This window comes from Podarcis raffonei, chromosome 3 (assembly GCF_027172205.1).
Source record: "Podarcis raffonei isolate rPodRaf1 chromosome 3, rPodRaf1.pri, whole genome shotgun sequence".
Taxonomy (NCBI): Eukaryota; Metazoa; Chordata; class Lepidosauria; order Squamata; family Lacertidae; genus Podarcis; species Podarcis raffonei.
In genome coordinates this window covers 102,733,342-102,760,831 of record NC_070604.1, presented here as the reverse complement: position 1 = coordinate 102,760,831, position 27,490 = coordinate 102,733,342, and the positions used below count along the sequence as shown (strand labels likewise).

The following is a 27,490-nucleotide window of genomic DNA, read 5'->3' as shown; positions in this document are numbered from 1 at the left end:
CAGTTCATGGAGGGGGGGAGAGCATTGCTTTAACCTCACTCTGGCAGTCCCCCACATACATGAATGGAATACCGAACTGCTGCCTGTGCTTGAGGAGCTTTTATAATAATCATAATAATCTATTTATACCCTGCCCATCTGGCTGGGTTTCCCCAGCCACTCTGGATGGCTTCCAACAAAATATTAAAATACTTCAGATATTAAAAGCTTCCCTAAACAGGGCTGCCTTCAGATGTCTTCTAAAAGTCTGGTAGTTGTTTATCTCTTTGACATCTGGTGGGAGGGCATTCCACAGGGCGGGTGCCACTACCGAGAAGGCCCTCTGCCTGGTTCCCTGTAACCTAATTTCTCACAGTGAGGGAACCTCCAGAAGGCCCTCGGCGCTGGACCTCAGTGTCTGGGCTGAACGATTGGGGTGGAGATGCTTCTTCAGGTATACTGGACACATTGTATATGTATATGTACAGTGGTACCTTGGGTTAAGAACTTAATTCGGTCTGGAGGTCCGTTCTTAACCTGAAACTGTTCTTAACCTGAGGTACCACTTTAGCTAATGGGGCCTCCTGCTGCTGCCGCCGCACGATTTCTATTCTCAACCTGAAGCGTCTGTAACCTGAAGCATCTGTAACCCAAGGTACCACTGTATATTGGTATGGTCAATTTCTTGATTTAAAACAGGAAAATCACCTGTTTGGGGTGTTTTGCCTATGCCTGCTGAAAGGTGCATACGCAAGTAGCATTCATCTGTGTTTTCTGCTAGCTACACCTGACAGCTTGCCCATGAGAGTAAGATGATTTGGGACAGAAACTGAAACTGTTCTGAAGGGACTAGACTCTGAGATTCAAGTCTTATGTACGACACCTAAGCTGAGCATTAAAGCCGATGAATTTCTCCACCCCAGTGGCCAACGTATTATTATTACTCTCGATATACCATATTTTTCGCCCCATAGGGCGCACCTAGGTTTTTTTTGGGGGGGGAATAAAGGGGGGGAAATTTCCCCCCCCAGGTGCGGGGCTGGGGCGGGGGAAGCCCAAGCTTCCCCCGACCCCAGCCCCCAGAACAGGCTGCTATCTGCAAGCCGTGGGAGAGCTGTGCGAAGCCCAAAGCCTGGGGGCGCTGAGCTCAGCGCGCCCCAGGCTTCTGGGTGCAGGCAGCTCTCCGCAAGAGGTCGGAGAGCTGCGTGAAGTCGCACAGCTCTCCCACGGCTTGCGGATAGCTTCAGCGAAAGCCTGCATTTGCCCCATAGGACGCACACACATTTCCCCTTCATTTTTGGAGGGGAAAAAGTGCATCCTATAGGGCGAAAAATATGGTATTTATTTATTAAATTTACATCCCACCCTTCCTCCCAAGAGTGAAGGGCAGCAAACACATTGATGATATCTATATCTATATATCCATATCTATATCTATCTATCTAATTATGAATAATAAAAAATAAATGTTTGAAACAATTAAAATATTTTTAAAAACCTAAAAACCAGTTCTAATTAAAAACATTTAAAACAATCACACACAGCTCATAATTTCAAGGTTACCTAAACTATCTTTTAGCCATCAAATGCCTACTCCTTGCCACTAAATTCTAACATATTTTAAAAGTTGAACAATGGCAGCCGGTTTTGTTTTTTTAAAAAGGTAAATAAAGGGTTTTGATTTGCATAATCTTAACAATTCCTGTGTTTTTCTTTTTGAGCATAATACATGTTTATATGGATACGCTTAGAGAACCATCTTTACTTTCTCCCTGCAGAGCTTGGCTTCCAAGTGGTGAATGCAGCAATGGCCATGGATTTAACATTTTTTATATTGTGTGAACTGCTGCAGCAGTGGGAGCAGACCGGCGCTGGGGTCTTAATCTTACTGGAGTGGCTGCTAGGAAAAGAAGATTTAGAAACTACAACCTTCGTAAGTCAGCTAACCAGTGCTTGACCACAGCTGGGGAATGCTTGGGTTTTTCAGTGCAATCAATTGGCTTTTTGCAGGCTTTCTTTCAAGGTCGCATGGAAGCATGCTTTTGGAACGCAGAAGAGATGTTAACATCGGAACCATGTTTTGCTTTTTTAAAAATGTGATACCAATTCAGTCATTGTACCATTTACTTATGAATGTGAATATTGTCCACTCTTGGTTCATAAAACCGTTTTCTCTGGGCATCACATTTTAACATGCTAGGATAGAGTCGCCCAAGCTGGGTGTGTGAGAAGGGACAAGGAAGCAGGAAGCAAGGCGTGCCATGGATTTTTTGTACACATATTTACATCTGAACCAGGCTTTGTGGGAATGAAACTGTTCTATACCTGAAGTACCACTTTAGCTAATGAGGCCTCCCGCTGCCACTGCGTCACCAGAGCACAATTTCTGTTCTCATCCTGAAGCAAAGTTCTTAACCTGAAGCACTATTTCTGGGTTAGCAGAGTCTGTAACCTGAAGCGTATGTAACCTGAAGCATATGTAACCTGAGGTACCACTGTACATTGCAGGAAACTAGTTGATAGATTCGAGAGAATCATTTGAATTAAGCAATCCAGTCTGGCTTGTCCAGATTGTATTGTTCCTGGTAAATCCCCTCTAGCTCCCTCTTAAAAACAATAATGACACAACAGTCTTCTTTTAAAAGTAATGATGAGGTTTACTTACATTCAGTTCGCAGTATGGCCCTGAAGGCAGGCTTTATCTTGTAGTTACAGTTTCAGAGAAAAGTGTGGGTTCATCCTCTGTGAGGGATGAGCCCATGTGCTGCTGGCTGAGAGCCAGCAGACAGCAAAAGGGCAAAATGTAGACAAGGCATCAAGAGAGTCAAGAGGAAGATGGCTGCATGGCTAGAGCTTTTGTAGGGTCACGCCCATCTACTTGGGAGGATGCTCCAGACCAGGTGTAACAGGATGTCCTCCTGGCAACTCTGTCCACTCTGGCCAAACAGGAAATGTTGGATTTGACTGCTTCAGTGATGTTACATCCCACAGCCTTTTACGTGCAGTGCAATAAACATCCACACAAAATTTGCCCTTTGTGCAGTGTTACTCAGGGATGAATTTGAAGACCATATCAAATCACTTCGTTTGAGTCTGTTGAAAGTTACTGAAACTGAAGCATCCCCATCACACTTCTAGTAAATCAACCAGCACAATCTCTTCACTGTGTGCAGGTATTATAGCACAGAGGTGCACAACACCTGATACATGAACTTGCTATAAAACTTTTCATAAGCTGTAGGTTAGCATATCTGTTTGATGCTCTTCTGCTCTTTGCAGACTCGTTTAGTTTTCATTTTTTTAAAAATCCACTCAAATCTCTTTACAATACAATTCAGGCAAATCCCCATTTATGCAGGGGCTATGTTCTGAGGCACTATGCAAATCAGTGAAATTGCTTATATTTGAAACACCGTTGGAGAAAGATGCAAACACCCTCTGGAAATCCTTGGAAAACCCTTTAAAAAACCAGCAACACTTACCAGACTCCCTTCAAACCTCCTTGCTCAAATTCCAAATGAAGAGTTGCCTGTACAGTATTCTGCTAGGCATGTATAACTGTGAATTATGGTAGGATTTCACTGAACAGCAAGCTGACTCTGTACAGTGGTACCTCAGTTTACGAACTTAATCTGTTCTGGAAGTCAGTTCTTAAACCAAAGCCATTCTTAAACCGAGGCGCGCTTTCCCTAATGAGGCCTCCCGTCGCCCTTCCACCGTTTGGATTCCGTTCTTAGACCGGGGTAAAGTTCACAAACTGGGACACTGCTTCCGGTTTTGCAGAGTTCGTAAACCAAATTGTTTGTAAACAGGGCTGTTCTTAAACCAAGGTACCACTGTATATCTCAAGCAGACATATCTTAATGTTTCAATTAATCTCCGTTATTTAAATAAATATAATAATTCATCTCATGCACAATAATTCTAGATACAGTTCCATTTCATTTTTACCTGAGCAATTTAATGAGTTAAATTATAGTTCAGTGTGTCCATAGTTCATAGTTCAGTGTGGCCATTGAACTATGCATGCATGTGGCAGCAAGAGCTGCAATACTGCCTACACCATGGGGGAGAAGGAAGGCAGTCAGACAAGTTACCCTCCTGCACTTTGCAGGAGAAGTGATACTGACATCAAAAAGGGTACGCATACAGTGTCCACAGAGTGGCTTTCATCCAAGTCAACGTGCATAGATGCCTTGCTTAAGACTGAGCAACTTTTTTTCTGGTGCATGTGAACAATTTTGCATAGGGGTTGTTTATATACCATTGCCAATACATTGATTATTGCTGGTTTTATGTGCAGGTGGAAAATGACTATCTGTTTGACAAAGGAGAAGCAAATTTCTGGGGTGAGAAATTAACGAAGGTGCGTCAGCTGCGTAAACACCTCTTCCTGCTCATACCAGTGACTCATGTCAATCCATGTGATCAGGGAAAGTTGCACCAGTTGGCAACATTAGCATCTGATCAAGCCAAACACGTGACCCAGCTTCTTGGAGAAATGCCTTCAGCTCCTGAATTTTCCCGATCTTCGGAACTCACGCAATTAACTATTCGGAAGGAAAGAATAACCACTTGCCTTAATATACTAAGCTTGCTCGAAGCTGGAAATGACACGTGCAGAAAATTTGAAAACACGAATGCGTATGATTTGCTCACTGCCAATTACAACTTGTGAACCACACTGTGAAGGCAAAGACAGGTCATAAATGTGAACGGCGTTGTAGGAATAAGTCCTAGATACTCCGTACTGCAATCCCTTGAATTTCCATCCAACTTTGTGCTGACAAATGCTTCTCTGAATGCTCTCATAAGCAGAGTTTTTATTGCAGCTGTTGTAGGAAGCAAAGCTGCTAAACTGTTTCTTCCCATGCACTGCATGCTGGCCACCTGCTGATGCGATTTGCTGATTTTACCCCACGAGTTGCTCTTGTTCTCTGACATTGCAGTTCATATTCCTTTTCTCATTGTGCTTCAGGATCCATTCACAGACAAATCTCAGAGTTCTAAAAGAAGTAAAACTGACTTCCATCACTGCCGGACTAGACTTTAAGAATTCAAAACTTAATTCTATTTTTAACCATGACAGAAAACGCTTTTTCAAAAAGCATTCTTTCCCAACATAGACACAAATACAAGCTTTTCCACAAATGCAACTACTTGATTACCCTTGTAGCTTAAGCGATTCAGTACTGGAATACTATCATTTGTGCTTTCAGCTCAAAAGCTGTCCACCTGTACATGAAAAGTACGGTACCCAGCATGAAACATGCCTCCACACTCCCAATCAGTCAGCAAATGGCCAGGAAAGAAACAGTTCAGTACTACCTAACCACAGAGATTAGTCATTCTTCCGAAGGGCCTGCATCTCAGAAATTTCCTTGAGAGATCAACCAAGGTTGACTGCACCCTCTTAATAATGGTCATTAAGTTTAATGTCCTTTGCCGTTATTTTTACATTAAATGTTTTGTACCAGGTTATATTGCCTCGCTGAAATTATTTTTCACATCTGTTAAGCATTGCCTCTGCCCCACAATGCTCTGCATAGCTGGGAAGTGTAGGATGAAAAAGACAATTTTAACCTTTTTAGCATGAGAATACAATTTATACACCATGTTGCAATCCATACAGGATACCAATTTGATGCTTTGCAAAGTGATTGGCAGTGTCTGAATACTAACATCATGCATATAAAACAAACTCGGCTGGAAAGCCTGCACCTAAAAAATTATTATTATTAGTTCTTTATAACACCTTCAGGTATCTTTATTTTCTCCATACCGTGTTCTAAATGCCCCAGCAGATGGCGCCCTAATACATATTTTGTTACTGAACCATAAAATAGACCAAGCTGCTGAGGTTTGTTTGCCTACTACAGTAACCTTGCCACATGCCCATGCTGCCGAGGGCAAACAAAGCCCTCTCACTGTCCTCATCCCTAAGAGGAATGTATCTCCAGCAGGATATATTGGGCAAGGACCGTAGCTCAGTGGTGTACTATCTGCTTTGCAGGCAAAAGGTCTCAGATTCAATCCATGAATGTCCACTTAGAACTGGGTGGGAGCCTTGTCAGAAATCCTGGCCTGTTGCTGCCAGGCTGAGTAAACATTACAGAGCTAGAGAGAGCAATGGTGCGACTCAGCACAATGCAGTTTTCTGTGTGTTCACTCTTCTGCCCCCCAGTAAAATTTCACAAAACATCCCCCCCATCACCAAAAGGGAACCTGAACAGTTGTAGAAAACAGCAATATTGGCTCATCAGTAGCAATATTGTCTATACAGGTACTAGTTTACAGTTCAGTGGCACCCTCCCTGTGGAACGCCCTCCCATCAGATGTCCATGAGATAAGTAACTGTGCAATCTTTGGAAGGCATCTGAAGGCAGCCCTGTTTAGGGAAGTTTTTAATGTTCAATGTTTTATTATGTTTTTGTATATGCTGGAAGCCACCCAGAGTGGCTGGGGCAACCCTATCAGATGGGCAGGGTACAAATACCACCATCTGGCAGCCTGTCCTAACCATGTTTTGTTGGAATGAAGTCATTGCCTTATCAAACGTGAAGCAAATCTCACTTGGCCACTTACTCATGCAGAAATATAAGCAAATTCATTCTAATCATACTTCTGAAGTTGATCCACTTTATTTGACCGAATAATACATTTCATTTGAAAAGCCATAAAGTATTAATTGTTGAACCAATTCTGTTGCTTAGAATTGCTGTTTCACCTCCCTCTTTTTAAGTGTCACTTAACTTTGTACTCACATAACTTTTAATAGTAGGCTGTGAGCGTTAAACTTTCATATAATCGTCAAACCTTGCCTACATTTGGCATTGTTGAAGATGTTGACAAAATGGGAAAGGGCCGTAGTGGTTTCAGCTTAAGTAGAATTAGGAAACCCCTGAAAGGCGGTTAATTAATAAACAAAAGAGCTGCAAGAATGAAACAGCCTTATCGCTGTATGGCTTTAAGCTGTGTAATATCCCTTTAGTTTATAGATAGCAAATAATGGTACATGATCTTGTATGCGTTTCATCACACCACGAGTTACTGTGTAACTTTTCAATCAGAAACCTTTAAACCTTAAACAGCAGCTGTAAAAGAACAAAAGTCTATCCCAGAGTAGCTGTCCGTTGAGTACTTAATCGGGGTCGGTTATCTTAAGTATTGGCCTGGCTAACTGTTGATTATAGATTGATCTTTGCCTGGCTGCAAGTATTTCTTACTTACTTATTTATTTTAAGTGAAGGGGAATTCTCAACTTTGAAGCCAGAGCTTAGGTCAAAATTCTTCGCTTATTTCGTCCCCCCTTCCCGCAAGTGGGAGATGCTATTATGTCACTGAGTAGACCTAAGGGGTGGCAGATAACAATAGTTCAGATGTGAAGATCCTGGGACGTTGGGGTTCGTGGAACGGCCTTTTCTTTTGCAAGTTGAGAAACTAAGATTAAACCCAACTCCCTCCCTCGACGCGCTTCCTCAATAAACGAAGGCTGCGTTCCTCTTACGGGATGCAGGCGCTAGGGGGTGGCCGCCTCCTTCAGGAACTATTTCTGGCCCGCATGTCAACTTGTCACGTCCACTTCTGGATTGGCAATGCAGTTCCTCGGCCGTAGCCGCAAAGCGTTGCAATTGCCAAAGAGATTAGTCTGAAAGGTGAGGGCGAGGGTTTGTTTTCCTTTTTTCTGCCGTGGCGCAGGACCAGCGACCGCTTGGGGCGCCTGCTTGCGCGCCCTCGCCTGGGGGCTTTTGTTTTCCAAACTTCCTTCTCGGCGCAGAGCCGAGGGAGAGCAGGGGAGCCTCCCCAGAACGAGCTTCCACTCGCTTTATTTGTGCGGGTGGAGGAGGTTTTTCTTTGCACGCGGCGATTCCGCTCCGAGAGTTGCTGGAAACGCCCCCCGCCCGGCCGCCCTCGCTTTGCAAGAGCGGCGCTTCCGGGTGGGAATGAGCCGAAGTAACGGGAGGAGGAGGAGGAGCCAAGGCTGTAGCTTTGGGGCGGCGCGCGCGCGCACACACGCACGCGCTTGCGGAGCGGCCGCCTCCCGTAAGGAGAAAGCAGGGCACCAAATGGACGCGGCGGGCGGGCAGCGGGCGCAGCTTGGTGGCTAGCGCGCCCCTGGATTTGGAGAGCCTCGTCGCACAGCCGCTTCTTCCGAAGCAGCCGCTTGAAAGGAAGATCAAACGGCGGCCTCGCCTTTGTAAACCAGTCAAGGGCAAGAAAAGGGGGGGGGAGGTCGGGGCGCCTGACACTTTCCGCTTTGCTCCCCACATGGATGCAGCCTGGCGCTCAGTGGATGCAGGCATCGTGGTGCGCCTAGGCGCAGCTCCGAAGGCAACAAGTCCTTCCCGCACCCGCCCATAAGCCTGCCTGTCCTTCTCTGGGAACTGGGTCGAGCTCGCATGTCAATGCGCACAGGCCAGGCTCGCTTGTTCTTGCGTAAGATGCTGAGCTGGTCTGCGAGTGGGGGAGTTTTCCCCCGCTGCTACAGTAAAGGAGCGATGAGAGTCAGCCTTCGCCAAAGAGGGGCCGAATTACGCACTGCTTGGTAGGCAAAGCCAGTTCCATATGGGGCGTACGCACTTGCTCTGGGAAGAGCGCGCCCCGTCGCGCTTCCTTCCTACTGCGCTGCGCGTCCCCCTGTACTTCCCCCAGCAAACGCGCGCGGAACCGATCGGCGCGCGCATTCCAAGCTGTCCAAGCCACCGGCTTGAATTCATTAACCGGGACCAAAGTGTGGAGAGACTTCATTGCCGCGGCGGAGGGACTTGGGGAGGTGGAAGGGGGAGGCTGCGCAGCTCTCCCTCTTTTTTGGCGGGGGTCCAGAGGCAAGGGGTGGGGCTGGGCAAGGCGAGCGCCGGCGCGCGGTCCCGCAGCTGTGCTGCGTCAGCCCGGCCCTCCCCTGGCCAGGCGCAGCGGCGAGCGGGGAGTTTGAGGCTGTGTGTCAAAGGACGAGGCGCTAGCTGCGCCAATCGGATCACAAGACCTTGAGCGGCTGCCAAGTCTGGGAACTAGTCGGCAGCGGGACGGTCGCACGGGCTGGGGCTTCTCTTGAGCAACAAGGAACCCAGCAGCTGAGGAGTTAAAGCGCCCTTTCTTCTTTCTCTTGCAAACATCACACACCCCAGCGGGCAGCGGTGGTGCCGTCCAGCCAGTTACACGGCCAGGCGGGCAGCCTTTGTTCCCAAAACCTGTTGCGTGGCACAAGGTCCCTTGATTGGGCGGGAGGAAGAGGAGGAGTTGTAGGGGCGTCCCATTTCACTCCCAGGCCCTTTGATGCTTCGCTGCGAGCTTCCCGAACGGCTCGGCGGGGGTGTGAAACTGGCAGGAAAGCCCAATGCCAGCGTGTGTTTACTTGAAAACTTCCGAGCCGTGCAAGGAGGTGGGCGGGCTTCGCGCAAAGAGGGCGGCCGATCCTCCGCGCGGAGTGGTGGGGGAGAAACCCAATCTGGAGAGAGCATGGCCAGGGGGGCTCTCTGTGTACGTCAACGCTGCCTAGACCTGGAGTGCAATCGTGTCTTTACGCCCGTGCTGCATGATGCAGCAGAAAACTGCACTTTGGGTGCAGACACCGAGCTAACATGCATTGCTGCTCAAAGACCTTTTGTCAAGTAGCGATTGTTTCGTAATTCACCCACGTGATGCAAGCACCCTGCAACCCGAGCTTATGCGTGTTTACTCAAAGTAAGCGCCCGAGTTCAACGTGCACAGGGGTTGCGGTCTCGGCGCACAAGCCTTGCGGAAACCCCTTCCTCTTCATACTACAAACCTGAGGTTCAGCAGGTGTAGGAGCCACGCTGCATTCTCGAGCAAACTGCATTTGTGCTTTGCCGGCGCTTAACCTCATGGGAGTTTCCTGTGCACATGGCGTTTATTGCAAGCCTCGCGGAAACTGCGCCGCCCATAACTAAGCAAGCCTTTTGTATACAGAATGCACTGTGCAAAATAAGCCAGCCTTATAGGATGTCTTCCCTGGTGCATGTTCCGATGAGAAAAGTAAACCTGCACCCTTGACTGCGTATATTGGCCGCGCTTATAGAGAGGGAACAGTACCTTCTCTATGCGAGCCAGCGAGCCTCCAGCGCGTGCCTAGCACAGCAAGGACTGGGGGGAACCGATCGCTTTGCGCGGCCTTAAGACTTGCTTTGGCGAACGCGACCCTTCCCGAGACCTCGCCCCCTCCTTTCTGGATCACTTCTCCAACTTGCCCCACCTCCCTCCTCTCCCGGCCGCTGAAAGAAAATTGGCGGCGCCCAATGAGAAGGAGCGCCGAGACAAAAGAGGCCGGGCTAGGCTGGGTGGGAGGGGAACCTCTGGGTGCTGTTGCTGGGAGACCCCGGCCGGGTCAGTGTTGGGTCCCTCCCCGCTGTCCTGGCGTTTATATATGGGGCGTGTACGGCAGTCGCGGAGTTCCAGCACTCGAGATAGCTGCGGCCGCCGCTTTGGCTGGGCACCCGCTTCCCCATCTCGGTTGGGAAATTGATTATATAGACTTTTTCAGCTCTCAAGCAATCCGCCCTTTCCTATCCAGTCGTGGCTCACCCAAAGCTTCCGAGGAAAGTGGGATCTTTCGGTCCTTCCTGCATTTCCGACCATTACAGGATCTAGAAATGTCTACAACACTCTTATCTGCCTTCTACGACATCGACTTCTTGTGCAAGGTAAGGGCAGGGAAGCTCGCGCTCTTGTCTCTCTACCAGCGAGCTGAAATAGTTCAGAGAAGTTTTGGCGCAAAACTGGTTTGCAGAAAGACCCTGTCCAAGGCTGCAATCCTGTGCACGGTTACTTGGGAGCGAGTCTGGCAGAACCCCGTGGGACAGACTCCCTGCTAAGCATGCAGAGGAACGAGCTGCAGGAACGGCTTTGTTCTGCAACAAGTTGCGAGGGGGAAGATTAAAACTTTTCGGCTCTGAGTAACTTCCCAGGGAACCTGCTGCTCCCTGTTGCTCGTGCATTTCTTGTAGCCTTTCGCTTTGTAATGGAGGGAGGTGACAGCGAAGAAGGGCATATTTGCAGTGGAGTGCCTGTTGTTGTGCTCAGTTGTTGTTGTTTGCATTTATCTTCCTTGTGATTATTCCAGTGTACGTGTGGGGTGGGTGTTTTAAAATAAAAACTGCCATGGCAGATGTGTGGAAGCTGAAGCTTGCTACTGCAAGGTCCGGCTGTGTTGAATCGGAACTCTTTCGTGCAGCCCCTCCGGATTGGTGGGAGGGGTTTCGGAGCACCCCTCGAAAAGTTTTAAATTGCAGATAGCTGCTTGGAGCGGGAGGGGAGGGAGCCTTGACAACCAAGACCGCATGGATACGCGACTGGAGCTGGCGGGGGCTCCTCTTGGGCGATTCCGCTGAGGAAAGACCCTTGTGGTTGGTGCAGAAAAGAGAGAGAGAGGTGCTGGAGACTTGCAAGCCCCTGTCCTTTGCCCAGGCTCTCGGCAGTCACGGTGCACCGTTTTTTCCCCTTTTTCTTTTCTTTCTCCCTCCCTTCTCTGCCCCGTTCTCCCCTTCTCCCCCACCCTCCCTTCTGGCTCCCAGACCGAGAAATCCCTGAGCAGCATGCTGGACAAGAAGGCGGTGGGGAGCCCCGTGGGCACTTCGCCCAGCTCCAACTTCGCGCCGGGCTTCCTGCGGAGGCATTCGACCAGCAACCTGCAGGCTCTGGCTAACGGCAACGCCAAGTTCCCGGCGGGCTCGCCGTCGCCTTCGCCCTCTTCCTTCGGCGGCCTCAAGGAGCCTGGCACCGGAGGAGGAGGCGGCGGCGGCGGCGGAGGGAGCAGCAGCCCCACCACCGCCTTGCTGAACAAGGAGAACAAGTTCCGAGACCGCTCGTTCAGCGAGAATGGCGAGCGCAGCCAACACCTCATGCAGCAGCTCCAGCAGCAGCAAGTGGTGGTGGTGGCGGCTTCTTCGGCGGGGAAGGGCGGCGGCGGCAATGGCAACGGCGGAGGGGGCGGCGGGGCTCCCATCAACTCGACGCGCTACAAGACGGAGCTGTGCCGGCCCTTCGAGGAGAGCGGCGCCTGCAAGTACGGCGAGAAGTGCCAGTTCGCGCACGGCTTCCACGAGCTGCGCAGCCTGACGCGCCACCCCAAGTACAAGACGGAGTTGTGCCGCACCTTCCACACCATCGGCTTCTGCCCCTACGGGCCGCGCTGCCACTTCATCCACAACGCCGACGAGCGCCGCCCCGCGCCCGCCAACGGCAACGGCGCCAACCCCGCGACGCCGCAGCACCAGCCGCCGCCCCACCAGACCAGCGCGCCGCCCCCGACGCACAGCGGCGGCCACCACCACCCTCTGCACCCGCCGCACGCGGGAAGCACCGGCGACCTACGCGCCTTTGCGCCCTCCGCCCGCGACCACCCGCTGGCGGGCAGCGGCTTCGGCATCCCCCACCCTCGAGGCGGAGGGGGGGACAGGCCCAAACTGCACCACAGCCTCAGCTTTTCCGGCTTCTCGGCGCACCACCACCAGCACCACCACGGAGGGGCGCCGGGCGGCTTGGAAGCGGCGGCGGCAGCGGCCGCGGCGGCAGCCTTGCTCCTGGAGAGCCCCGGCGGGTCTCGCACGCCGCCGCCTGCGCGCTCCTCGGGCGGCTCGTACTGCGACGAGCTGGTGGCCTCCCCGCCGTGCGCCAACAACGCCTTCGCCTTCTCGGCGGGCCAGGAGCTGGGCAGCCTCATCGCGCCGCTCGCCCTCCACGCGCCGCCGCCGCCGCCTCCCCCTCCGGCCGGCTGCTTCGCCAACGCGGCCGCCACCTTCTACCGCTGCCACCAGCAGCCGGGCGGAGGAGGAGGCGGCAGCGGCGGGGCGGGAGGAGGAGGAGGCGGGAACTGCTGCCCGCCGCCCGGCCCTCCGGCCTCGCCTCCTTTCACCTTCCAGCCTTTGCGCCGCCTCTCCGAGTCGCCCGTTTTCGACGCCCCGCCGAGCCCTCCGGATTCCCTGTCCGACCGAGAGAGCTACCTGAGCGGCTCCCTCAGCTCGGGCAGCCTCAGCGGCTCGGAGTCGCCCAGCCTGGACTCGGGCAGGCGCCTGCCCATCTTCAGCCGCCTCTCCATCTCCGACGACTAAGGAGGCGCCAGGACTTTGGGGGCGCGGAGGGCAGGTGTCCTATGGTTGTCAATCCTTGGGGACCCCTGCTTTTATTTTTTTTGAAGGGAGGGTCCCTCGTTGGGCAAGCTACCCCCTTTCCCCTCTTCAATGCCCCCTATTATTTCCCTGCCTCCTCACCAGGAGCAGAGACTGCAGCAGCCTCCAGATACTAGCCAAGCTCGCACAGACCCTTTTCTGTTTTCTCCCCCACACTTTTTTGTGTGTTCCTTTTTAAGCAAGAGAAATCCTTTTGCTGAGCAAATTCAGAGAGGAGACAGGAAAAAAGAAGCTTCCCCCGCCCCCCCCTTTTATCAAGAGCTGAACAAATGCCAGTTTGTGAAAGGGCAAATGATGTCATCAAGAGAACAATCTTATTTTTATATATAAAGAGACTGGAAGGAGAGGATTTCTCCTCTCCCCCCTCCTCTTTTTAGACTAGGTTATAAATGTGCACCAGCAGCAGCAGCCATTCCATCTTCCAAGTGTGTTTTATGGGGAGGGGAGGAAACAAAGGGTAATAATAAGCATTAGCAAACAGCTCTGCCCAATCCTACTCCCCCAGGAATCAACAATCATTCTGGAGGCCCATGAACTCTGCATTCCAGGTCCCTCCAGATCGCTATACAACAACAAAAAAAGAATTTAAAGTAAGGAGTGTGGGGTTTTTTTGCCTTTCAATCAAATTTAAAGTAAATATACTAAATGTATAAGCTTTTAAAAGAAAAATCCAACATCCTGCCAAGAATATGCCTTGATAACACTCTAGTTTTTTTATATATATCTTATATATATTATAACATGCTAAAACTTCCATTCCAAAGTTTAATATTGGTTCCATTGCCACCACTTAGTGGATGTTTGGCTTAGAACAATTTTTTTGTTGCTTTATTTGGAAGCATTCAACTGAATTTAGTTTGTAATTGTTGGAGAATAACTGCTGATTTTTTAATTTTTTTTAGCTGAGTTGATTGCGCAAGTCACTGCACAACTCAATATGAAACTATTTAACTTATTTATTATCTTGTGAAAAGTATACATTGGTAATTTGTTCATACTGTATTTATCGGGTATGATGAAAAGCAATAGATATATATTCTTTTATTATGTTTAAATTATGATTGCCATTATTAATCGGCAAAATGTGGAGTGTGTTCTTTTCACAGTAATATATGCCTTTTTGTAACTTCACTTGGTTATTTTATTGTAAATGAGTAAAATTCTTAATTTAAGAGATTGTATGTAATATTTATTTCATTAATTTCTTTCCTTGTTTACGTAAATTGAAAGATTGCATTGGCCTTTTTTTATATAGAAATCTGACTCAATGCTGTGGAAGTAGTTTTGAGAAATTTCAATGGGTTGTGTTGTTTTTTAGAATGTACAATGGTTGTAACCCGTCCAAGTTTAAACCTACTTTGCAATCAGAATTTAAAGTGGCAAAACCTAATTCAAACTTTTAAAATTAACCAAAAAGTATTCGTGTTGCCTAACTTCACCAATCACACTGTGATAGTTAAAAAGTATGTAGCAATAAAGGGGGGGAGGGGGGAGCCCAGTATTACGTCCCACAGTGCCTTCATAAGGGTCCATGCTTGCCTTAAATCTTCCTCAACCAAATGAGTATTTTCTTAATGCTTGAGAATTTGAATGTAGGGCTGGGGGTTTTAACTACATGAAATTGTACCACTCGTGTAAGTAAGGAGGCCACATTTGGGACCTGAACCTGTAAATGTGTTCAGGATCATATCTTTTACAGTTCCAAAACATGAAACTTTTTGTTTGGAAAAAAAAGTCAGGAGTTATACAAAACTTTCATGGGAGGGTGAAAATGGATGAATGAGCAGTACCTTTTTTTTATTAAAAAAGAAAAGAAAACGTACATAGGTACAGATTCAGCACTATGTACTCTTTGGACTACTTTAACATAAGAAGTATGTTTTGAATGTAACTAGAAGATAAGTCAACTTGAGTTGTAATATATTTTGGAGAGTCAGTTCACTACAAATTTGGAGTGCGAGACTGTAAACTTTGTACTGTAAATGTTTTGTAGTTCTCCCAATAAAAACTCTTGAGGAAAAAAAATCCCAAGCTATTAAAAGCCAATGTCTGCAAGGTGGTTCTTTATTAGTTCTGGCCTATCAGTATGGTGTCTTAGCTACAGATTAACCTGGTTTTGAACTGCAGAATTGCTCCATTCCTGCAGAAATACTTGGGAGGCTGCCAAAACCAATAAACTTTTGTTCCAGAAGGTTCCAAGGTACTATTTCAAACCACACACAGTCCTGTATACATCCAACTTTTGAAAGGGGCGGGGAGGAGAAGGAGAAGTTTGCTTTCCTTGGTGATCTTTAGAGCTGCTGATTTTTTTTAAAAAAAGTAGTGATCAGCTTATTAATATAAAGGAAGTCAACAATAGAATACAACTTTGCCTGGAGAGCAGGAGGAGATGATGAATGGGAATAATACACAGCTCATCCTTGATTCGTGTTCAAAATATGTTTCCTTGTAACAACACAGATGTTTAGCTGGATAAGTTCGATGCTTTTTAAACAACAAAGCACTGCATGTTTCCCTAAGTAGGATTTTTGTCTGGTTCTTGCAAATGGAAGGAAACAAACAAACCACATCTTTATTCTAGCACAGGCTCTCCCAACTTACCAATCCCAGCAAAACTCAACAGTTTTCCATTGCTAATCATCCATACCAAAATATTTCCTCCACACAGAAAACTAGCATATGGGGAAGATAGCAGGCTACCAGGGAACTCTGGGAACCCCAATTTTTAAAGGTACAAAACAGGTATTCTCATCTGCCATTGTGAGAATTTGGCCCAAAATGCTTGCTATATTGAATGTTAACTTTTTCAGAGCTTGATTAGTTCTTTGTTGTGATATTGGACACATGGAGGCCTGTTAGTAAACCTATTCACCCCATCTCCATTAATAAGTTCCACAAACTTGGAAATGCATTTATTTCCCTGTGATTCAGGTTTTGTTTTTTTGTGCCTGCTTTAAGGTTAATGTGGCCTTGCTGTGCTGCCAGGACATCTATAAATGCTAGCTAGAAGGCAGTGCTGCTACCCACATGTTCTGTAGTTGAACAAAGCTCAGGACTGACTTAAGTACTGAAATTAATGTTTGCTCATTGCTAGTCTGTAGGCATGCCACCAAAGGCAGTCCCCATTATTTCAGAGTCTCTGGCCTTTGGTTTTGTGGCTGTGGCTTCTATAGATTAGTATTTGGTGGTTGGGTAATTAGACAGTCATTTTTATAGGAGCCCTTGGTGACAGGCATAGATAGACACCTTCCTGGAAAAGCTAAGAAACAGAACTTGTAACTTTACAAAGTTTAGAAGCTGGCATTCTGGTTTGCAATGGTGCTGTTCTAATATTTGCATGCATGTGTATGTAATAGAACCAATACCCATGCAAGCAGCATCTCTATGGTGCCCTCTAGATGTTGTGGACTATAACTCCCAGTTGCTCTGGCCAAGATGACCAATAGTCATGGCTTATGGGACTTCTAGTCCATAACATCTGGAGGGCACCATGTTGACTACCCCTGCCTTTCAGGCTTTCATGACCTGTAGCACCAATTTGGAATGCAGGCAGTTCTGTATTGGGGCCTGCTGTGCTTGACAATTCCCCAATGCTTGTTCTGTTTCTGCCTGCTGGGGAATGCAGAATGTGCATACCTGTGCCTGCATTCACCTTGATTGTGGGCAAGTTTGCCATCTATTGGATTTGACTTTGGCAGTAGTAAATGTAATAAATTGCATTCCTTCTATCCTTGAAACAAGCGTGTGTTATAATAGTGCTCATTGATTTGTGTAGCTCCTTAGATGGATAAAAGCTTCACATACTGTAGATCAGGCACGTCCAACAGGTAGATTGTGGTCTACCGGTAGATCACTGGACGCCTGTGGTAGACCCCTGGCTCCCCCCAAAGAAGCTCATCAGGGCTTTACTCCCTAAAAAAAACACCAATATGACCTGAACCCCTAAAAAACGGGCCTTCCCCCCTAAAAAAAAGCTCAACTTTGACTTGAACCCAGTAGATCACTGCCAGCTTTTAACTCGTGAGTAGATCGCAGTCTGTTGGGTGTTGGCCACCCCTGCTGTAGATTATGTCATTACAAAAACCCTGTAAGGGAAACCAGAATTATACCCATCATGTAAATGGACCGAAGCATGACAATGCCTTAGCTGTATGGTCCATAACAGAGGCAAATTCAAAGCATGGACTTGGGAGAATTTTAGCCTGGTCACTTAAATACAGCACTAGATATTGAAAATCAAACTTTCCTCCTAAAAAACAAAATGTAACTGCCTAACTACCTTATCTGGGATGGTTTTATTCTCTCCCCTGCAGCCTGTATTCTATCTTCTAGCCCTTTATTCATTAACAGGCGCTGGGTGTGAGTCATAGCAGCACAGTTTGGTGTTTCCTGATTGGGATGTGAAGCCAGAAAAGCAGCTGTTTCGTATTACACACATTTGGTCTAGCGTTCAGCTATTTTTGTGGTGTGCGCTAAAAAGATCAGTACTGGTGGTCAAATTGCAGCCTGTGCCACGAAGATATTTTAGAACCAATTGTTTGCTCTTGAAACCATTCTAACGTTCGTATGAGTTGCTAAGATATATCAGAATTAGGAGAAGCAGGTAAAATAGGCCCAGGTGTATCAGCTGCTTTATGGTGATGTGCAGTACATCTAGTTTCTTGGAGGAAGTTTGGAATGCTGCATTCTTATGGCAAAAGAATCGTGGTCTATACTATGCCATGAAGTTCCATTAAGGTACGTCCTTTTGTACCTTTGCAGTCTTCCCTGGCCTGGCACCATCCAGATGTTTGGGACAGCAACCCCCATCAGCTCCACTGGCCATGCTGGCTGGGGCTGGTGGAAGTTGTAGTCCAGAACATCTGGAGGGAGGCAGGTTAAGGAAAGCAGCCTTAGGTTGTCAGTAAGGGGAGCTGCATTGGAGTAAGTTCTGAAGCACCATTGGAATTCGAGTCCAACAGCACCATACAGTTAATGCACATGTCTTCAAAGAATACTGGGAACTAGTTTATTCAAAATACTGGAAACCGTAGGTCTGGGGAGAAACTACAGTTCTCATGATTCTTTGGGAGAAGTCATGTATTGAATGCACCTTAAATGTGTGCTGTGGAATGTGGATCTGCCCTAGTTAGATCTCAGGCCATAATGAAGAATAGTTCCATGCACTTTAAAGAAAACATTTCAGCTCAGCCTTCCACAACTTGCTGCCCTACAGTTCTGGATTTTCACTATGTAACACGGTGAAGGGAGATTATCAGGGCTGTTGGTATAAGGATTCCTAAGGCTGAAAGCTGCCTGCAGAACACTCTTGCAGTCGTATGTGTTTCTGGGAAAGAATCAAAGATTTTCTGTATCTTTGGGAAGTGGGAACTCGGCCCAAGGTATAAGCTGTAGGGGAGGTTTCAAAGATTCTGGGCATTAAGTGTTGTGCAGAAGAGGCAAGAAGTTTGCCCAAAGGAGCCTAAAGGAAGGAGGAACTTGGGGACATAGGATGCCGCCTTTATACTGAGTCAGGCCCATTAGTTTATCCCAACAGGGGTACCAACTTGAATAAAATTATGGGGGTGGGGGCTGGACAGGTAGGAGTTGGCTTCTATGGAGACTCCATACCCTACCTGTTGCGATGACAAGCACTTCACTAGTCAGTAATAATCACATTTTTTGTGTCAGGTGGTTGCTTTGCTGCAGTGAAATGTCCGAAATGTGCCCAGCCGGGCGCAGTTCCTAAGCAAGTACCTGTAAAATATAAAGCCAATGCATGTTTGATCTGGATGAGCATCGCTCTGTGGTACAGTATCTCCTTTACACATAGCAGGATATGATGCTGTGGAGCAGTGGTATAATTCGGCGCAATATGCTTCCTTATATCAGGGTCAAGGGAGCCCGAGGCTGTCTATCAGCCCCAGCCTGGGCAGCCAATAATCCAAGGCGATGGGCATGGTTTCATGCTGCTGCTGCTGCTGCCTCAAGGAAGCAAGGGAGAGTTAAATGGAGAAGCCCATCAGGCCTGGCGTTGTTGGGTAGGCAGGTCTAACCCATCAGGGCTATGAGGAAAGGACTAATAAAGCACATGTACCGCTACCCTTGAAAGCAGTGGGTTTCTTCCCACGTGGAGCTGAAGTTCTTGCGTAAGGCCGCCTTTGCTCTTTCCGTGGGATTGCTGCTGTTCTTTGGCCAATTCGGCAAAGCCGAGGAGCGGCTGTTTTTAACCCTGCTCCAGTTCCTTTGCATGAATTAAGGGCCGTTTGAAGGTTGCAAGTCTTGGGAAAGCGCCGTCAGCTTCCTTTTCTAAAGCAAGCATGGAAAGGAACTAAGGGCTGCAACCAAACTGGCTGCTTTTTCCCTTTCAGACTAAAATAACAACAATAATAAATCCATTTGTATTCACCGCCAAACCCTTGCTTTCTCAGAAAGCCTCTTGCTTTTGTTTTGGCGGATCTTAATTCGTTGGCCAGGCTTTGAGCTGGAGTTGTTGCATTAGTGTGTTCTATCTTAAGTGCTGAAAACGGAATTTGCAGCAGCTGTGCTGGGTCTTGCTTAAGCTATTTGTGAGTTGCAGAACTGGGCCCAGAAAATCCCCACTGAAGAAGCCACTGCCCAGGACCCTGAGCAGTGGTCTGGCCTTCAGACATAACTGGGTGCCTTCAGCTTCTAATATAATTTGGGGACCGAAGAGAAAACCATCCCAAATCCTAAAATGGCCGAGTTGCATTGTAGTGGCTCCGAGATGTAAATTAAAGCCTTGCATTTGAAACTTAGAAAAAACTCTGCCTGTTTTATCCCGAGGGTAATGAGGAAGAATACTTCCCCCTAGAACCATGTTATAACACAAAAGCATGATAACATCTCTCAGGATTGCCTCATCTGCAGAACACATGAGGTTACTTTACATTGCAGAAGATTATTGGGCCATCTAGCCTGGGATTATCTGCCATGACTAGCAGCTCTTGGCTAGCGAACCCGGCTGCATTCAGATGCAGTGATAAACTATGGTTTACTGCTTTGTCAATTACCCTGAGCCATGAGTTCATGCACACGTTTTCCCTCTCCTCTGGTGTAGCGCATTCACTTCTTTATATATATATTGTTGTTGTTTAGTCGTTTAGTTGTGTCTGACTCTTCATGGACCAGAGCACACCAGGCACTCCTGTCTCCCACTGCCTCCCACAGTTTGGTCAAACTCAAGCTGGTAGCTTCGAGAACACTGTCCAACCATCTCGTCCTCTGTCGTCCCCTTCTCCTTGTGCCCTCAATCTTTCCCAGCATCAGGGTCTTTTCCAGGGAGTCTTCTCTTCTCACGAGGTGGTCAAAGTATTGGAGCCTCAGCTTCAGGATCTGTCCTTCCAGTGAGCACTCAGGGCTGATTTCCTTCAGAATGGATAGGTTTGATCTTCTTGCAGTCCATGGGACTCTCAAGAGTCTCCTCCAGCACCATAATTCAAAAGCATCAATTCTTCGGTGATCAGCCTTCTTTATGGTCCAGCTCTCACTACTGGGAAAACCATAGCTTTAACTATACAGACATTTGTCGGCAATGTCTCTGCTTTTTAAGATGCTGTCTAGGTTTGTCATTGCTTAAACTAGGCCAGTTTAGCATTATGTCTGAAACCAGATGAAATGCCATTACTCTTAACTACAGTTTACAGAAAAATGCTGACTTCAAACCATGGTTTATGCAGCCAGCTTGATTCGATGCACAGTTTGGGATTCAAATGTTTATTGCTACATCCAAACTTTGCCCCCCTTCACCAGAAGATGCCATGAATTGGGCCTGGAATCTTTCGCGTGCAAAACATATTCTCTGCCATGGAGCCATGGAGACTGTGATATGTTTTGTGGATCTTTTGTAAAAAGATGTAGCAAGACTTAACACCTTGGATTTATTATAGCTGTGCTTTGTCTCAGTAATGTTTACAGTAACCCTGTGACTTTGGTCTGAATTATTATTTTTCTGTTGTGAACTGGAGGGCTATAACTGACAGTGTGTTGCTTAAGTCCCCCTAATGAGTCATGGCAAAAGGATGATCACAACCAGGAAATTATTGCCTTGCAGCTGTGTCTCCTAGCCAGCACCTTATTGTAGATCACGTTCACAAGTTTGGGGAAGGAATGCATCTTCTACCCAGTTCAGTATCAGCTGAAGCCCCTACCCTGTGCTGTTTTCAAGGACAGAGTATTGCAAACATCACCTTTCAAAGTCACCCAGCTATCGCTATCTTAATGATTATACTCTAGCATTTTTATGCTGCCCTTGCATTTTGTTTTTAATGTGCACACGATACCTTCCTAAGGTATTTGCAACCTTTCCAAGTATAGTCTTCTACCGTTTAATAGTTTCATATTTTATTAAAAGAATTCAGTTGTAGAAAATAAAGTGATGAAAGAAAGAGTGAAAATAAGTGCAAAAAAATACAGTATGGTGCTGGAGGAGACTCTTGAGAGTCCCATGGACTGCAGGAAGATCAAACCTATCCATTCTGAAGGAAATCAGCCCTGAGTGCTCACTGGAAGGACAGATCCTGAAGCTGAGGTTCCAATACTTTGGCCACCTCATGAGAAGAGAAGACTCCCTGGAAAAGACCCTGATGTTGGGAAAGATGGAGGGCATAAGGAGAAGGGGACGGCAGAGGACGAGATGGCTGGATAGTGTTCTCGAAGCTACCAGCATGAGTTTGACCAAACTGTGGGAGGCAGTGGAAGACAGAAGTGCCTGGTGTGCTTTGGTCCATGGGGTCACAAAGAGTCGGACACGACTAAACAACAACAACAAGGAAGAAATACACTAAATACAATCAGTTGCACTTCCATACATTATTATGTAGATACTGTATATAAATAACATTGTTTTCCTAACACATAAACTCTGGTTTCTCTTCAGGTCGTATCAATCTTTTGCCTTTTACTAAAGATTTCTGTGGAGAGGACCCTGAATGCTCTTCAGTGGCAGGAGGTGGTGCTACTTTTGAATGGGAACTAAGCTCAGTTTCCAACCACATAGTAAATGTAATTTCCCAGACTATAGAACTCTTAAACTTATTTCATTGATTTATAGACAGATTAGGCATGTTCAGTTGCCCAGCCGAAGTAGCAACAGCAGCAGAGAAGGCGTGTGGTAGCATAGAAAAGGCTAGGCGCTGACCTGGTTTAAGGTGAGGGTCTGAACTCTGGTGTCAGCCCTGCTTTTACTTCAAGAGATGATAAATCGCATCCATACCATCCATTAAAAGCATTCTTATGCCACTTTAACAGTCATTGCTTCCCCACAAATAATCTTGGAAACTAGTTTGTTAAGGGTGCTGTGAGTTATTGGGGAACCCCTCACAATGCTACAATTCCAAATAGTAGTAGTAGCAGCTGCAGCAGTAATAGTAATAATAGTAATAATAATAATAATAATAATAATAATAATAATAATAATAATAATAATTTATTATTTATACCCCACCCATCTGGTTGGGTTTCCCCAGCTACTCTGGATCGGCTCCCAACAGAATATTAAAAACAGAATAAAACTTCAAACTTTAAAAACTTCCCTAAACAGGGCTGCTTTCAGATGTCTTCTAAATGTCAGATACTGTGGTACCTCGGGTTACATACGCTTCAGGTTACATACGCTTCAGGTTACAGACTCCGCTAACCCAGAAATAGTACCTCGGGTTAAGAACTTTGCTTCAGGATGAGAACAGAAATCGTGCAGCAGCGACACTGTGGCAGTAGGAGGCCCCATTAGCTAAAGTGGTGCTTCAGGTTAAGTACAGACCTCCAGAACGAATTAATTACTTAACCAGAGGTACCACTGTAGTTGTTTATTTCCTTGACATCTGGTGGTATTTCACAGGGCGGGCGCCACTACCTAGAAGGCCCTCTGTCTGGTTCCCTATAACTTCGCTTCTCACAGTGAGGGAACCAGCAGAAGACCCTTAGAGGAGGACCTCAGTGTCTGGGCAGAACGATGGGAGTGAAGATGCTCCTTCAGGTATACTGGGCCGAGGGCCGTTTAGGGTTTTAAAGGTCAGCACGAACACTTTGAATTGTGCTCGGAAACGTACTGGGAGCCATTGTAGGTCTTTCAAGACCGGTGTTATGTGGTCTCGGCTGCCGCTTCCAGGTACTAGTCTAGCTGCTGCATTCTGGATTACCGTATTTTTCGCTCTATAACACGCACCAGACCATAACACGCACATAGTTTTTAGAGGAGGAAAACAAGAAAAAAAATTCTGAATGAAACAGTGGATGTATCATTTTTGTGCTTCATGCTGCGGCCACAGACATGTGATTTGACGGTGAGTTTGGGGTAGCCCAATGCAAAGATCCTGAGGATCCATGTGGATCCATGCTTTGTAACCACGTTTTTGCACCATTGCAGCCCCAGGCAACAGTGGGTGCGTGATTTTTTTGGTGCAGGCTGTAGCCATGGACATGCTATGTGATCTGATGGTGAATTTGGGGTGACCCAATGCAAAGATCCTGAGGATCCATGTGGATCCATGCTTTGTAACCACGTTTTTGTACCATTGCAGCCCCAGGCAACAGTGGGTGCGTGATTTTTTTGGTGCAGGCTGTAGCCATGGACATGCTATGTGATCTGATGGTGAATTTGGGGTGACCCATTGCAAAGATCCTGAGGATCCATGTGGATCCGTGCTTTGTAACCATGTTTTTGCACCATTGCAGCCCTGTTTTTGCATCAGATCATTGCTATGTGATCTGATGGTGAATTTGGGGTGACTCAATGCAAAGATCCTGAGGATCCATGTGGATCCGTGATTGGAACCACGTTTTAAGTAGGGAGGGAAGGAAAAACATAGAAGCGACAAGGAGAGGGGTGTGCAGAGAAGCAGCTGGCTAAGAATGCAGGAGAGGGGTTTTACCGGAGGGAGGAAAGGCAGGCAAAAGTCCCCCCCCCACAAGCCAGCCAGCTCTCTCTCTTTCTCTCCCCCCCCCAACCTGCATGTTGCCTTCGAGTCCCAGACGCACGGAGAGGAATTAGACGCTCTGCTTGCCTGGAGGGGAGGGGTTTTCTCTGCTCTTTGTTCCGTTTGAGCAAACACAGTAAGGAAACAGAAGCGGGTGGGCAGTAAGACCCTGAGGCAGAATGCAGGAAAGCAGCAGCTTTCCTCCCTTCTCCAGACGATTTGATATTTGCCTGATTTTTGCCTTCATTCGCGTTTGTCAGCTCCAGGGACCACACATTCGCTCAATAACACGCACAGACATTTCCCCTTACTTTTTAGGAGAAAAAATCTGCGTGTAATAGAGGGAAAAATACGGTAGTTGTAGTTTCCAGATCACCTTCAAAGGTAGCCCCACGTGGAGCACATTGCAGTAGTTCAAGTGGGAGATAACTAGAGCATGCACCACTCTGGCAAGATTGTGCGCAGGCAGGTAGGGTCTTGGTCTGCGTACCCAGGATTCTTGGGGGGGGGGCAGAGCCATTATTGTGAAAGTGGTACAAGACTGCTCGAAAAATGTTTTGCGGATGTGACTGATGACTCTTCACCTCTTGTTCCAGTCGTGTCATGGGCTTGACAGAGCACTTGTGCACCTCCTCCCCCACTCGTACAACAGGAATGGTTGTGCAAGACAGCAGATGGTCAGCAGTAACATTCTTGCGCTCATGGGAAATATTTAGCACGTGATGTTACACAAGCCCCAGTCTTGGAGTTATTAAGCTGAGTGTTTTGGGAACTGACAACTGAGATTTCTTAACGGCCTCTCATGCTGTATAGAAATGCATCTGCACAGGTTTGTTTCAAATAGCGGACACGCCACTTCTTGTGCGCACTGTGATCTGGGTGCATTAAAACTCAAGTGTGTGAGCTGGAAGTCTCTGATTTTAACGCCTGAGGGTAAATGTCGTTCTGCTTCCTTGCTTGATTTTATTAGACTTTTAGTGCCACCTTTCAAAATATGAACATATTTCTAAGGCAGCTTACAGAATATGATTTTTTTAAAAAATCAAAATTTACAATTAAAGATAAAAAAGAAAGAGCAGAATAGCCATTAGATGATGATGATGATGATGATGATGATGATGATGATGATGATTTATTATTTATACCCTGCCCATCTGGTTGGGTTTCCCCAGCTACTCTGGGCGGCCCCCAACAGAATATTAAAAACACGATAAAACATCAAACATTAAAAACTTCCCCAAACAGGGCTGCCTTCAGATGTCTTCTAAAAGTAAGATAGTTGTTTATTTCCTTGACATCTGATGAGAGGGCGTTCCACAGGACAGGCGTTGCTACCGAGAAGGCCCTTTGCCTTCTAACCCCTCTTAAAGTTTTAAATCCTCACAGCCAGTGAAAACAACATTTCAGCCACAAAAGCCATCTATTTTGAAAGAAAATTGGGGGGGAAAGCTCATCAGGCCCCATCTAAAACACAACAGGGGAGGAACTAATTGTATCTTTTGGTTGGGCTGCCTTCAGATGTCATCTAAAAGTCAGTTGTTTATTTCCTTGACATCTGGTGGGAGGGCGTTCCACAGGGTGGGTGCCACTACCGAGAAGGCCTTTTGCCTTCTCCCTGTAACCTCACTTCTCACAGTGAAGGAACCGCCAGAAGGCCCTCAGAGCTGGACCTCGGTGTCTGGGCTGAGCGATGGGGGTGGAGACGTTCCTTCAGGAGGAAGTCAATTGTCACCAGTTTCCTGCAGTCTCCTCTTGCCATTGAAAATCTTCCTTGGAGGTGAGGGACCCTCCGGAGCAGCAAGGGAGGTTGTATGGGCAGCAATACATGGAAGAAAAGTGACTCTTCCTCAGCTCCTTTCCTGGCACCAGATGCACTTTGGGATCGGACTCCAGTGGGAAGATGTGTCCGCATCTAGTCCACTGTGCTTTTCTTAATATGGCGAACCACCCTGCAAATATTGATAACGAAAGAGCATTAGACCTTGACCAAAGAAATAACAGAATAGTTGGGTTTTGCCTTGGAATGGCTTTCATGGGAAAGGAAGGACAAATAATCGTTCTGAAAGTGTGGCCCAGAGAAACCACTGCAGTAAGCAAAGCAAAAACACTTTGAAAGTGCCTAATAGAATATCTGCAGTGGGAATCCGTTCATTGTTAATAACAAACTTCTGAAACAGGAAATTTTCTGCAGAAAAATAAAGCACTGGAACATTTCCCATTCTCCACCACCCATCATTCCTGCCCCCCCGCTAATGTGGTCATGAAGAGCAAATGAGATAGTCAAACTGGTTCCATCTGGACTACTGCAACTGAGGGCTCACATAATTATCTTTTATTTCCCAACATTTATAAACGTGTGAGGGAAGGGGATTGTCGGCTGGTTTTGACTAAACCCTTCACACCAGGCCCTAGGGATAGGAGGGGCTATGCGTATTGTCAGGAAGCCCCTCACATAGGGCCTTAGGGACAGAGCAGCCAAGAAACGCAACTGCTGAATCAGATTGGCCGTGGCAGAAACTGGATCGCCCAGATCTCTCCTCTGACCTTTGACATCTGCCCCAGAGGATACAGGGAAATCTTGTCCAGACAGGATCTACCTAGAAAGTCTCCCTGATCTTCCATCCCTGCCAGTAAAGTTTGGCAAACTCAGGGTAACGGTTCCTCCCTTAGGGGTGAACCTATGGGCTATATAGATATATATGCAATTGCCAAATTCAACCAGTGCTCTCCATGCAGAGACTTCAAGGAGCTGGTGTATCCAACCCCCACCCCCTCCAGTTCCCTCGTTCAAACCACTGGTTCTTATTCCATGGTTTCAGCTGAGACATGACACTGGAGCACCTCATCGATTGGTAAATATTTGCACAGTGCTTTGACCTCGTACAGGCCAGTATAACTACTCAGGATTAGTCAGCAGCTACACTCCGTCCCAACCGTGGCGTTTGACCCAAATATTTTTAAATATTTATAAGGAGAAGAATTCATGGCTTGATCGGAGAATAAATCATAAGATACTGCCTCGCCTGCTCCTCCGCCGGAGTTTCCTGCTTTTAAATGATCTCCCCCCCGCCCCGCTCCCCAGCCTTGCTTGTTCTTCTGGTTAGTTCCTGGTATTAATCTACTTGGGGCGCGATTGCAACAAGCTTGGAGTCGTGACAATGTTGCAAGCAATTCCATGTATTTGCGTAGAGTTAACAAAGTGTGCTAAAGTTGTGTGTGAGAGAGATAAATGTCTGCTCCAGGATGTATTAAGCTACCTTTGTAGCCCTCGCCTGCTTTCCAAAGAGGTGGAAACAATTTACGAGGGGCCATACGTTTTTATCACCGCACCAGACCTGTGACTTGCTCAAGACTGCCTGGGGACATGAAAATGTGAGCCCCTAGCCTCTCCTAGTCAAAGCCAAGCACTCTAGCTCAGTCTTTGCCAACCTGGTGCCCTCCTGATGTTGTTGG

General features: G+C 47.1%; 2 protein-coding genes and 1 pseudogene across 5 annotated transcripts in view; all 3 read left to right on the top strand.

The window, feature by feature from the left end:
* The window catches only part of THADA (THADA armadillo repeat containing), a 158,564-nt gene extending 153,670 nt beyond the window's left edge, over nucleotides 1–4,894 (top strand). For all 4 annotated transcript variants that reach the window (XM_053383336.1, XM_053383338.1, XM_053383337.1 and 1 more), the window contains 2 exons: nucleotides 1,758–1,912; nucleotides 4,283–4,894. In XM_053383336.1, coding sequence (XP_053239311.1) covers nucleotides 1,758–1,912; nucleotides 4,283–4,657 — 530 coding nt within the window. In that variant the 3' untranslated portion in view covers nucleotides 4,658–4,894. The remainder of the gene's footprint in view (nucleotides 1–1,757; nucleotides 1,913–4,282) is intronic.
* A 4,017-nt stretch (nucleotides 4,895–8,911) lies between these two features.
* Nucleotides 8,912–15,167, top strand: ZFP36L2 (ZFP36 ring finger protein like 2). Its single transcript, XM_053383334.1, has 2 exons — nucleotides 8,912–10,637; nucleotides 11,508–15,167. The coding sequence occupies exons 1-2, from the start codon at nucleotides 10,233–10,235 to the stop codon at nucleotides 13,041–13,043; spliced, it is 1,941 nt and encodes a 646-aa protein (XP_053239309.1). The 5' UTR covers nucleotides 8,912–10,232; the 3' UTR covers nucleotides 13,044–15,167.
* A 6,817-nt stretch (nucleotides 15,168–21,984) lies between these two features.
* Nucleotides 21,985–22,054, top strand: LOC128411666 (uncharacterized; annotated as a pseudogene).
* The last annotated feature ends 5,436 nt before the right edge of the window (nucleotides 22,055–27,490 follow it).

Coding starts and splice junctions, on each gene's coding strand:
- ZFP36L2 (XM_053383334.1), top strand. CDS start 10,233: ATGAGAAGGAGCGCCGAGACAAAAGAGGCCGGGCTAGGCTGGGTGGGA. Junction 10,638..11,507: donor ACATCGACTTCTTGTGCAAG/GTAAGGGCAGGG, acceptor TCTGGCTCCCAG/ACCGAGAAATCCCTGAGCAG.